This window comes from Theropithecus gelada, chromosome 9 (genome assembly GCF_003255815.1).
Source record: "Theropithecus gelada isolate Dixy chromosome 9, Tgel_1.0, whole genome shotgun sequence".
Classification (NCBI taxonomy): Eukaryota; Metazoa; Chordata; class Mammalia; order Primates; family Cercopithecidae; genus Theropithecus; species Theropithecus gelada.
In genome coordinates this window covers 31,793,524-31,806,604 of record NC_037677.1, presented here as the reverse complement: position 1 = coordinate 31,806,604, position 13,081 = coordinate 31,793,524, and the positions used below count along the sequence as shown (strand labels likewise).

The 13,081-nt window shown below is 39.9% G+C and overlaps 1 protein-coding gene across 1 annotated transcript in view; it reads left to right on the top strand.

Moving 5' to 3' along the window:
* MRC1 (mannose receptor C-type 1) overlaps nucleotides 1–13,081 on the top strand; it is a 97,028-nt gene that overhangs the window by 71,838 nt on the left and 12,109 nt on the right. The window contains exons 22-23 of the mRNA XM_025396531.1: nucleotides 2,855–3,021; nucleotides 11,193–11,295. Coding sequence (XP_025252316.1) covers nucleotides 2,855–3,021; nucleotides 11,193–11,295 — 270 coding nt within the window. The remainder of the gene's footprint in view (nucleotides 1–2,854; nucleotides 3,022–11,192; nucleotides 11,296–13,081) is intronic.

Below are 13,081 nucleotides of genomic sequence, written 5' to 3'. Positions count from 1 at the left end.
GAAGATGCTCAACAGTTGTTTGTTGTATATATAACTTTATAAGGACATGGTAGGAGACATATGGACTGAATATTCTGTAAGCTCTCTTTTGGTTCTGAGATTCTTTGACTTCTAGAATCATTTATTTCAAAAATGGTGCGAGAAAGAAAATAGAAGAAAAACATAGGAAGTAAGAAAGGCACTAGAAACATGTAGGGTGCTCTCTCAAAAGTCTTATTTGGCTTTGTGAATGCCGCCATGTGCTCTCTGAGAACACATTGTACAATAAATCCCAACCAAGCTTTCACTGAGAACGTTTGACAAGTTGAGCAATTTGTCAGGCACTGAAAGAAAAGGGTCAAACCAAAGCACACAGTACAAGAACATAACATTCACATTTCTCCAACTGGCCTATCCCATTTTGGGCTTAGCTACCCAGCAGAGAAACACAATAATTGATTTCCCCTGTTAACCACAAAGTGCTGATTCCTGGCACAATGAAACTGAAACTGGATAATAGAGATGTGCAGAAGGAAACAATTTTCAGATAAAATAACATTATTCCTGGCAAAACAGGCACACGTCGTTGAATTCTTATTGTGGTTGTTGGCAGAAAAAAGTGCTGAATCTTGGCAGGTAGAGCTTTTCCATGTTTCATTTCAAGCTGGGGATGAGGCAAAAGTTATGGTCGTATTTGGAAAACAAAACAAAACCAAAACAACTATCTACCCATGCTCTTTTCTTCTTAGAGACAGGGTCTCGCTTGATCACCCAGGCTGGAGAGCATTGATGTGATTATAGCTCACTGCAGCCTCCAACTCCTGGGCTCAAGTAATCCTCATGTCTTAGCCTCCAAAGTAGCTGGGACTACAGGTGTGCACCATCATACCTGGCTAATTTTTAAATTTTTTTGTAGAGAGAGGGTCTTTCTATGTTGCCCAGGCTGGCCTTAAACTTCTGACCTCAAGTGATCCTCCCACCTTGGCCTCCCAAATTGTTGAGATTACAGGTGTGAGCCACCATATCTAGCTGTACTTATGCTCTTTTTTCTTTTCTGAAAAAGTTGGAAGAATTTTTTAAAAAAAATCTTTAGTTAATTGAGAAAAATAGAAGTCTCTGAGTGAGATGGTAGCTGCCTCTTCTACTCTGCAGAAAGAGTAAGCGTATAGCAATGGAATTGCTTGAGATTCCATGAACTTGTTTGTTCATGAATACACAGATAATTACATCTCTGCAGATTTCTATTTTGTATTTTCTATTAGTAACCCTGAGTGCTTAGTCATTCTATTTCCTATTTACATTCAGGAGACGTTTTTAAGTGTAAATGTTTGCAAATTGTTGTTTAGTAGAGTAGGTACTTGTCGGTCTTGGAAGTAATAGCTCAGGTGGTGGTTCTGGCCCCAGATGGCAGCTGCCATGGGAGGCCTGGTGGTGGGCCGAGGGAAGGGGAGGGACACATGTACAATTCAACCTTTTATGTCTCTTGGATGTTTGCCACCATCCGCTTGGTCACAGAATTGATAAGCAAGAAGCCATATTCTATAGTATCATCCAGTGATGTGAGCAATTTATTATTGACTGATTTGTGTAGAGATGGGGTCTCCCTTTGTTGCCCAGGCTGAAGTGCAGTGGCACAACCATGGCTGTCTGCAGCCTCAACCTCCTGGGCTCAAGCAATTCTCCTGCCTCAGCCTTTTGAGAAGCTGGGACTACAGGCACACGCCACCGATGCTTTGTTAATTTTTGTATTTCTTTGTAGAGACAGGGTGTCACCATGTTGCCCAGGCTGATCTTGAACTCCTGGCCTCAAGCAATCTTCCTGTCTCTGCCTCTCAAAGCACTAGGATTACAGGCACCAGCCACCATCCTCAGCCCCTGATGTGAGCGTTTTAGCATCAGGATGGTCCCCTGGATCCAAGCACACTGAGTAGATGGACAACTGATCTCCAGGGATTTCTACCCCACCTCCCCAGGAGGAATCTCAATTGGGAAACTTTTGGTTTGGCAATCTGAGATACTGAGAATTTGACAGCTGTGTTAGTCTCTTCTCACACTACTGTAAAGAGCTGCCCAAGACTGGGTAATTTATAAAGGAAAGAGGTTTAATTGACTCACACTTCCACGTAGCTGGGGAGGCCTCAGGAAATTTACAATCATGGTGGAAGGGGAAGCAAACATGTCCTTCTTCACATGGTGGTAGGACAGAGAAGCACAAAGCAAAGCATTAAAAGATAAAACCATCAGCTCTTGTAAGAACTCATCTCATTCACTATCATGAGAACAGAATGGGAGAAACATCCCCCATGATTCAGTTACCTTCACCTAGTCCCACTCTTAATATGTGGGAATTATGACAATTGCAGGTGAGATTTGGTTGGGGAAACAGAGCCAAATCATATCAACAGTCTAATGATTCTTGTTTTGACAGTTTTTATTTTTTCAGAACTGTCTGGGTTAAGAGTCCTTTGTCCCATGGTTATTATATAAATCAGATTATCTTATTTACAGAATCAGGACAGCCACTAATCCATATGGTGACTTTTTATGAATTAGAAAAAGTTGTGGTTGTAGGCAGTCACAACCCAGATAAGGGTGCACAGAATGGAGCCCTCGGGCAGGGTGCAACTTGCACAACTGTCTTCAGTGGCCTAGATAAAACCTAGACTTTTATTGTATGAAACTTTTCAAAGTCCAAAGCTCAAGTGATAACACAATGCTGATATTAGAATGTTCGTGTGTTCATGGTAAGTGTTTTTAAGTAACAGTGACACAAATCACATGCTCAGTATTTTGAAATTCATATATTTTGAATATTTTCCATATTTTGAGTATTAACCCTCAAATTTAAAAATTATTTCATGAAATTTTCTTTCAGCATTTCTTACCTATCACATGAAGGACTCCACTTTCAGTGCCTGGACTGGGCTGAATGATGTCAATTCAGAACACACGTTCCTTTGGACGGATGGACGAGGAGTTCATTACACAAACTGGGGGAAAGGTTACCCCGGGGGAAGAAGAAGCAGTCTTTCTTATGAAGATGTAAATATCGGATTCAGGTCACCTCTCTACACACCATCAGCTTGCATAGGGTTATCATCTTATTGGTTACTCTTCCATGAAAGAATCTACCAGAATACTCCTTGGTCTGGTCCATGCTTGCAGATTTTACCTATTTCAGACTGAGCTGACTTGGAGGGAGGGAGTATATATTCAGTTAAAAAGTCTTTAGCTTGGGGAAGTGGCGATAGTGAGGGGTCAGGAAACCCAGTTCCATTCTAAGCCTAATTTGCAGTCAAAAGAAACACTTCAACCTAGAGTTATCAACTTTCTTTGTGTCACCTTCCCCTTATCCCTTGCAGCTGCTGTAGTAGTTGGGGTGTAGGCCTGCAAGCTACTACTGCTTCTAAAGATCACATCATCATCATCCATCATCATCACCATCATGATCATGAGCTAATATTTGTAGACTGCTTATTATGTGCCAGATGCTTTTGTACGCCAACCTGGGAGACAGATTGCTACTTTATTTTACTACTTTTTTTTCTTATATAATTGAACAACCAACTTATCAACATCAACACCATGTTAGGGATTGTAAAATGTGCGATGAAATGGAAGATTTTGTTTTTACCTTAAAAGTGTGTACACTTAAACTAGACCACAAGTCTTATATAAGAAGGAAGATAGGAAAGAAATGAACATGTCTAATGACAGGATCAGCTATAAACATTGTAGTAGCTAAGAGGAAACAAACTCACTGTGGAAGGTGGTGACTTAATCAGGCGACACACATCTATGGTGTCCTATGTGCTGGACACTGTCTTTGTCCATGATGGAGGAAAGAAATATGAAAAAGAATCAGCTATGGGTCCTTCCTCCCTCCCTCCCTCCCTCTCCCTCTCCCTCTCCCTCTCCCTCTCCCTCTCTCTTTCTCTTTTTCCCTATCTCTCTTTCACTCTCTCAGTCTCTCACCCCATTGCCCAGGTTGGAGTGCAGTGGCATGATCTTGGCTCACTACAATCTCTACCTCCCAGGTTCAAAGATTCTTCTGCCTCAGCCTCCCAAGTAGCTGGGATTACAGGTGTCCCCCACCATGACTGACTAATTTTTGCATTTTTAGTAGAGTTGGGCCTTTACCATATTGGCCAGGGTGGTCTCCAACTCCTGACCTCAAGTGATCCACCTGCCTTGGCCTCCCAAAGTGCTGGGAATACAGGCATGAGCCACCACGCCCATCCAGGGTTTTGTTTCAAGAAATTTAAAACATAATAATCAGGAGAACTTAGCAAAAGGATGAAAAGGCCATGTTAGATGGTCAAGGTGGGCAGTCTTCAAGCAAGAGATACATGATGTGTTTGGGCAAATGGAGTAAATGGCTTTGAATGTAGCAGGAGTTTTATGCAGAAGAAGAAGTCGGAGTAAGCTACAAAAGGTGGAAAGTAGAATTTAGAGAAATGTAGATGCCCTATGATGGAGTTTAGACTTTGTCAAATAAGCAAAACAAACAAACAAACAAAAAAAACAAAAAAAAAAATTGAAAAATGACCTGCTCAACATAGCATTTTTATGACCATTAATAATTTGGTAGCTGTTTGCCAGGTGAATACATTTTGGTGATGGAGCCAGACAACAGCCCGTAGGTTGCTCTGTCTGTGAAGTAGCCATTCTTTTGTTTCTTTACTTCTTGAATAAACTTGCTTTTACTACTCTAGATAAAAAATAACTGGTGATGGGTAAATAATTTTCTGTGGAGAAATTCTTTCATTTTCATGACACCGGTGAGGACTGAAGACTTACTGAAGAAGTGAAAGTAGAATGGAGCGAGACAGTATTTGCTTAGACAGATTTAATGGATGAGAGGTGAATTTCTTGTAAATCAAAAGCATTCATTATCATACACATTTTTGTTGTTTTTAGAACATAAAGAAAGACAGAAGCAATAAAAACAAACCAACAAAATCTGTAATCTCACCAATTCAGAAAAAAAACACTGCTAATTTTTTGTTGAATTTTTCTCCCAGACTTTTTCGCAGTGCATATAAACAGATAAAGTTTATATTTCACAAAAATGGAATCAAAATACACATAATGCTTTTTATTTTATTTTAGTTTTTTGAGATGGAGTCTCGCACTGTCACCCGGCTGAAGTGCAATGACGCGATCTCGGCTCACTGCAACCTCTACCTCCCGGGTTCACGTGATTCTCCTGAGTAGCTGGGATTACGGGAGCACACCACCACACCTGGCTAATTTTTTTTGTACTATTAGTAGAGACGGGGTTTCACTACATTGGCCAGACCGGTCTCCAGCTCCTGATCTCATGATCCACCCGCCTCGGCCTCCCAAAGTGCTGGGATTACAGGCTTGAGCCACCGCTCCCGGCAATGGTTTTTTAAAAACAGTTTCAGGACTTTAAAATGGAGAAGATGAATATAGTTAGAAAAGGAGAATGGGAGAGAACTTGTAATATGTCTTTCGTGGTGGAAACATGCTTGGATTGTAACAGGTTTTCTGGATCAGAGACTCTGAGCCAGGATAATGGGGGATAAAAATAGTTAAGAAAGGAAATGGGGTGACTGGAGAACTTTTCAAATGTAAGTTTCAGGTTGCCTGATAGTTGTATCACATGGGATGAAGACACTGCAGGTTGACAAGATGTCTGTGGCAGGAGTGTAGGCTGTGATTCTCTGTAGCTCAAGGGATGGGTTAAAGATGTGTTGACTTCACAGTGACACGTCTCTTATGTACTTTCATTCAGAAAAACTGCAGTCACTTTTTTGGTTGTCTTTGTGCATCACTATTAGTGTATTATTATTGACTTAACATTTTCTTTAATTTCTAGGTATTTTGGAATTTTCCAACTGTTACTGATTTCTGGTTTAATTCCATTGTGGTCTTAGAGAATAGTTTATGTGTTTTCTGTTCTTTTAAATTTGTTAAGGCATGTTTTATGGCTCAGAATATGGTCTATCTTGGTGAATGTTTCATGTGATCTTGAGAAGAATATATATTCTACTGTTATTGGATGAAGTAGTTTACAGATGTCAATGAGATCTGTTTGATTGATGGTACTGTCCAGTTTAATTATGTTCTTACTGATTTTTTGCCTGCTGGATCTGTCTATTTTTGATAGAAGAGTATTGAAGTCTCCAATCCTAATCATGGATTTATCTATTTATCTTTGCAGTTCTATCAGTTCTCACTTTATGTATTCTGATTTTCTACTGTTGGCCACATATGCAATACAGACTGTTATGTCTTTGTGGGGAATTGGCTGCTAGATCATTATGTAATGTTCCTCTTCACCTCTGGTAACTTTCCTTGCCCTACAGTCTACTCTGTCTGACATTAATACAGCTGGTCCAGCTTTCTTTTGATTAGTGTTAGTATAGTGTATCTTTCTCCATTTTTCTTCACTTTTAACTTATGTGTATCTTTATATTTAAAGTGAATTTCTTGTACCAAGATATGAGTCTCTGTTAATTTGTGTATTTAGACCACTAACATTTAAAACGATTGTTGATATAGCTGGGTTTTAACACCTATCATATTTGTTATTGTTTTCTGTTTTTATTCTGCATTTCATTTTTTTGTCTTCCACTCTTTCTTGCCTTCTCTGGTTTTACTTCAATACTTTGTATCATTTTATTTGTTCTCCACCCCTAGCGTACCAATTATACTTTAAGAAAATTTTTTTCTTTTCTTTTTTATTTTTATTATAAATAAAGATGGGGTCTTTCTATGTTACCCAGGCTGGTCTTGAACTCTTGGGCTCAGGCAATCCTCCTACCTTGGCCTCCCAAAGTACTGGGATTACAGCCACGAGCCACCATTCTTGGCCTGAAACGAAAACAAAAACAAACTTTCTTTAGTGGTTGCTCTTGAGTTTACAGTATACATTTACAACTAATTTGAGTCCTTTTTCAAATAGCATGTAAGAAAGCATCTCCTACTTCTTCCTCGTCTCCCATGTAACATTGCTATAATTTATTTCACTTATCTATAAGCTATTATCACCAAATACATTATCACCAAATACATTGTTGTCCACTTTTTACATTAGAGTCCTTAGTATATTATTCATAGTTGTTTAACAACAACTGTAGTTGTTTGAACAAACTGGTATCTGTTAGATGAGTTCAGAATAAGGAAAATGAAAAATTCTGTATTTCTTTCATTTATTCCTTCTCTAATGCTCATTTATATAGACCTGAGTTTCTGACATATATAATTTTCCTTCTTTTTTCCTTTTAACATTTCTTTCAAGCTAAGTTTACAGGCAACACATTTTCTCAATGTTTGTTTGTCTGAGAAAGTCTTTGTTTTCTTTTCACTTCTTAAGGATAATTTCACTGGAGACAGAATTCTAGGTTGGTGGGTTTTTTCTTTCAGCACTTTAAATATTACATTCCACTCTTCTTGCTTGCATGGTTTCTGAAAAGAAATCCAATGTAATTACTATCCTTGCTTCTTTATGGATAAGAGTTTTTTTTCCTCAGGCGTCTTTCAAGATTTTCTCTTCATCTTTGATTTTCTGCCATTTGAGTATTATGTGTCTAGATGTCGTATCTTAGTATTTATCCTGTCTGATGTTCTCTGAGCTTCCTGGATCTGTGATTTGCTGTCAATCATTAATTTTGGGAAATTCTAAGTCATTATTTCTTCAAATAATACTTCTTCTGTTCCTTTCTCTCGTTTCCTGGGCCACACCCAGTGAGCCTATCGGAGATAGTCTTCATTTCTGTTAAGGTGTTTTTGATTTCTAGAATTTCCTTTTGATTTTTTCTTAGCATTTTCATCTCTCTGCCTATGTTAGCTACCCAGTCTTGCTTGTTATCCACTTTTTACGTTAGAGTCCTTAGCATATTATTCATAGTTGTTTAAATTTTTGATAATTCCACTATCTTTGTCACATCCGAGTCTGCTTATTATTCTTGCTCTTCGCTTCAAACTGTGTGTGTATGTTTAAAAAATCTTTTAGTGTGTCTTATATTTTTATGTTGAAAGCTGCGTATATATTATAGTGCAGGGGTCTGCAACCCACAGGCCGCAGATGGGTACCAATCCATGACCTGTTAGGAACTGAGCCTCACAGCGGGAGGTGAGCGGCAGGCTAGTGAGCAAAGCTTCATCTGTATTTACAGCCACTCCCCGTCACTCGCATCACTGCCTGAGTTCCGCCTCCTGTCAGATCAGCAGCGGCATTAGATTCTCATAGAAATGTGAACCCTATTGTGAACTGTGCATGCGCGGGATCTAGGTTGCGCACTCTGTATGAGAATCTAATGCCTGATGATCTGTCACCGTCTCCCATCACCCCCAGATGGGACCAGATTGACCAGGGAAACAAGCTCAGGGCTCCCACTGATTCTACGTGATGGTGAGTTATATAATTATTTTATTACATGGTACAATGTAGTAATAATAGCAATAAAGTGCACAATAAGCATATGTGCTTGAATCATCTGGAAACCACCCTCCACCCCAGTCCGTGGAAAGTTTGTCTTCCATGAAACTGGTCCCTGGTGCCAAAAAGGTTGGGAACTGCTGATGTAGTGGATAAAGGGAACAGAGGTAAATAGACATTTAGTGTGAGGTTTTGTGTTTATTTAACTACGAGTTAGGCTGTGTTTGCTGTTTGCTGTCGCTTTAGGTGTCAGAGATTAAAATCTCTGGTGTCCTTGTTTCTGTCTCTCCTGTTGTGTTTGGGTTCTCCTAAAGACTTCTTAAATAATGTCAGAGAGGCACAGTTCTTCGGCTGTATCTGCCTGTTGTCATACGGGAGGCCCAAGGATATGGCTGTAAGATATTGGGGAGGGAAGTATTTCGTAGTCCTAGGATGGGGACTCGGACTTTTAGGGAATCTGTGCTGTGACCTTCAAAAGTGCTTCTCAGTTTTGTTTTATTGCTTTTTCCTTTTGGGTGAGACAGGAAAGCTAGAGAGGCTGGAGTTGAGTATTTCTTTTCTCCTAGGTTAGTTTATGTGGTGAAACCACAGTCAGTTAAGCACGGGTAAAGTTGTCGCTCTTGAGTGCTGGTCTTATTAAGAACAGAATGAATGCTTTGTCGTATTTAAAAATGGCTCTTCTCCCACCTCTCCTGTTGGAAGCAAGTGGAGATTTTTCTCCAGTCTGCACTGTAAGAATCCGGTAGGGCTCCTGGAAGGAAAACTCACAAAACTCTGGAATCTCCCTAGGACTGCCTCCCCATGTACTCCTCTGCCAATAGTTTTTAATTTTCAAACTTGTCCACACTGAACCTCCAGCAATGTGTCAATGACATTTAGTATCTCCTGCCTCAATACTGGTTCCCATTTTCTGCTCCTGGGCTTCTGCTCTGGTCAGTTCTGATTCCCTGTATCCATCAGTCTGTTTCTCCAATTTGGGGGGCAGCTGTTTGTCTTGTGACCTCCATTTTCCAATGCATTTAAAAGAAGTTGTTGATTTTCAGCTTTTCTAGCCTTTTTCTTGCATTGTGGATGGGAGGGACAACTTCCAAACTCCTTATATATCAAACTAGAAACTTAAAGTCCTCAACATTTTCTTTAAGTGTACTCCTTTTTTTTTTTGCTTAAGTTTACTTCAAAAGAAAACTTCTTTTTAGGAGAAAGTGGAAAATTGATATAGTCACCATAAGTAGAAGATAACTGGCCAGGTGTGGTGGCTCATGCCTGTAATCCCAGCACTTTGGGAGGCCGAGATGGGTAGTTCACGAGGTCAAGAGATCGAGACCATCCTGGCCAACATGGTGAAACCCCATCTCTACTAAAAGTACAAAAATTAGCTGGGTATGGCGGCACACACCTGTAGTCCCAGCTACTTGGGAGGCTGAGGCAGGAAAATTGCTTGAACCCAGGAGGCAGAGGTTGCAGTGAGCCAGGATTGCACCACTGCACTCCAGCCTGGCGAGAAAGCGAGACTCCATCTCAAAAACAAACGAACAAAAACAAACAAACAAAAAATGAAGATAACTGTGAAAATAAACATAGTGAAATTTGGGGGCTCCAGCAAAAAAGTAAAATGATTTGACTAGGTCTCTTGTCTTTATTTCTGACTTCCCTCAGCCCCTCTCTCCCTTCTTCCTTCCCTCCCTTCTTCCCTCCCTCCCTCCCTCCCTCCCTCCCTCCTTCCTTCCTTCCTTCCTTCCCTCCCAAGGTCTTGCTCTCTCAGCAAGGCTAGAGTGCAGTGGTATGGACATAGTTCACTGCAGCCTCAACCTCCCAGGCTCAAGTGATCCTTCCACCTCAGTCTCCTGACTGGCTGAGACCACAGACATGCACCACCATGCCCAGCTAATTTTGTTTATTTTTTGTAGAGTTGAGGTCTCCCTATATTGCCCAGACTGATCTCGAACTCCCAGGCTCACGCGATCTTCTCGCCTTGGCCTCTCAAAGTGCTGGGATTACAGTTGTGAGCCACTGCGCCTGGCCTTCTCTTACTTTACATGAGCAAAATACCATATTTCAAATTAAAGTTCAGATTGTATATTGAAATGGGGCAGGCAGCATGTGTTTCTCTCACCTCTACTCCAACAGGACCAGATATGAGGATTAGATGGAAATAATGGCATTTCAGGGAAAAAAAACCCAAAAAACAAAAATCTGAGATATATTTAGTACTTAAAGGAAAGAAGGATTTGGAATGGCAAACACATTCACAACCAAACAAATACAATATTGTTCCAGTCCTGGCATACTCCCCTGTAAGATTATAAATAAGATGTGAAACTTTCTGGCTATACATACTATGTATAGCCAGTCACATACTATGAATCTGTAATAATACTTTTATAAATTTAACAATGAAATATATAGATTGTGCTCATTTCCCTTTAAAAAGATGTTACCTACTTTTGCGTTTGGATACTGGTAGTATGTATGGAGAAGATACTGCGTTCTCCTAGTTTCTTTGGTTTCTAAGTTTTGAAAGTGATTAATAAAAGGTCTGATAGCAAAATTTCTAAGGCCTGTCTCCAAAATTTATCCAAATCGGTTGGGTTTTCAATTCATATAGTGAGAGTTCAAATGCGGAGGATATGCATAGTAGGTACACTTGGGTAGAAAGTAATGATGGATTGAGCATATTTTAAATTAGGACAATCTTAAAATTTGGAAATCAGGGATAATGGAAGATTTTTTGCATATTAATGAATTGATTTCAATAGTCATTGATTCATGATTGTTTTCTTTTTCATTCTCCATAAATATACAGGCTGACTGTGTTGTTATTATTGGAGGTGCATCAAACGAAGCAGGAAAATGGATGGATGATACCTGTGACGGTAAACGAGGCTACATATGCCAGACACGATCTGGTAAGTTCTACCAAAACCTCACCTTCCTGAAGGAGCTGGGGTTTTTTTTCACTTTTTTTTCTTTTTGTTTTTTTTTGAGACAGAGTCTCGCTCTCTTGCCCAGGCTGAAGTACAGTGGCATGAACTCAGATCACTGCAACTTCCGCCTCCTGGGTTCAAGCAATTCTTCTGCTTTGTAGCTGGAATTACAGGCATGCACCACCATGCCTGGCTAATTTTTGTATTTTTTGTAGAGATGGGGTTTTCCATGTTGCCCAGGCTCGTCTTGAACTCCTGACCTCAGGTGATCTACCTGCCTCGGCCTCCCAAAGTGCTGTTACAGGAGTAAGCCACTGTGCCCAACCTCACTTATTTTATTTTATTTTATTTTATTTTATTTTATTTTATTTTATTTTAAGTACCGGGATATATGTACGGAGCATGCAGGTTTGTTGTATAGGTGTACATGTGCCATGTGGTTTGCCGCACCTATCAACCTATCACCTAGCCCCACATGCATTAGCTATTTGTCCTGATGAAGAGCTATGTTTTTAAATGTACTTTAAAATATATAACCATGGCTGGGCACTGTGACTCATGCCTGTAATCCCAGCACTTTTGAAGACTGAGGTGGGTGGATTGCTTGAGCCCCCGCGTTTGAGACCAACCTGGGTAACCCAGTGAAATCCTATTTCTACAAAAAATACAAAAATTATTTTGTACTTTTACAAAATTATTTTCCTTTTCTAGCTGGGACTATAGGTGTGGTGACTTGTGCCTGTAATCCCAGCTACTTGGGAGGCTGAGGTGAGAGGATCACTTGAGCCAGAGAGACTGAGACTACAGTGAACCATGATCATGCTACTCACTCCAGTCTGGGTGACAGAGTGAGACCCTGTCTCACAAAAATAAAATAAAAACAAAAACAAACAAATAAAATATATGATCATTCCCTTCCATAGCAACAGGTTTGATTGTTGCTTTAATCCATAGAAGCCTGTGACAGACAAAAAGGGTGATATTTTCTGTACTTAATTCAGGAATCTGCTTTTTTTTTTTTTTTTTTTTTTTTTTAACCAGACAGTTTTGGGCAGACTAAACCCGTCACTAAAACTTTCTATTAGAAATTTGGGATATTTGCTTGCCTGTACCTTTTTAAAATGTCAGAATAGGAATACTTCCGTTTAATTCAGGTAATTTGAGAACTTTTGGCATAAAGCATCCTATATGCCTCATTTTTTGTCCTGTATCTTGTGTGCCTTAAACATGTGGATATATGATCTGAGTTTCTTTTTTCATCTTAGAAAGCCAGAATATGGTTCAATGAAAATAACACAATATGCAGACATCTGCTGTCAATTAAGATGGTGTTTAAATACATTTTCGTTTCTAGAGAAACTAGAATAAAAATGCCTAGTTGACAGGGAAGGTGAGCCCCAAAACTGGGGCTTAGCCTGGAAGGGTTCTTGGCTTCACTCAGGAAGGAATTTAAGGGCGAGCTGGTGGTGTTGACAACTTTTATTAAAGAAACAGTGCACAGCAGCAGCAGACATACTGCTTCTCGTGGGGCAGAGCTTATGACATAGGCATTAAGTTCTGCACTCATATTTATACCCACTTTTAATTACATCCAAATTTTTGGAAAAGGAATGTTAACTTCTGAGGGCTGCCACAGCAGTGGTGGGTGTGCCTTAGGGAGAGGTTTCAGCCAGTCTTCAATCTGGTCTGGAGCGAGTCCTGCCTCCTACCTCATAGCTACACAAAAGGGTCAGAAATTTAAAAATAGATTAGACAAGAGGGTTGAAGG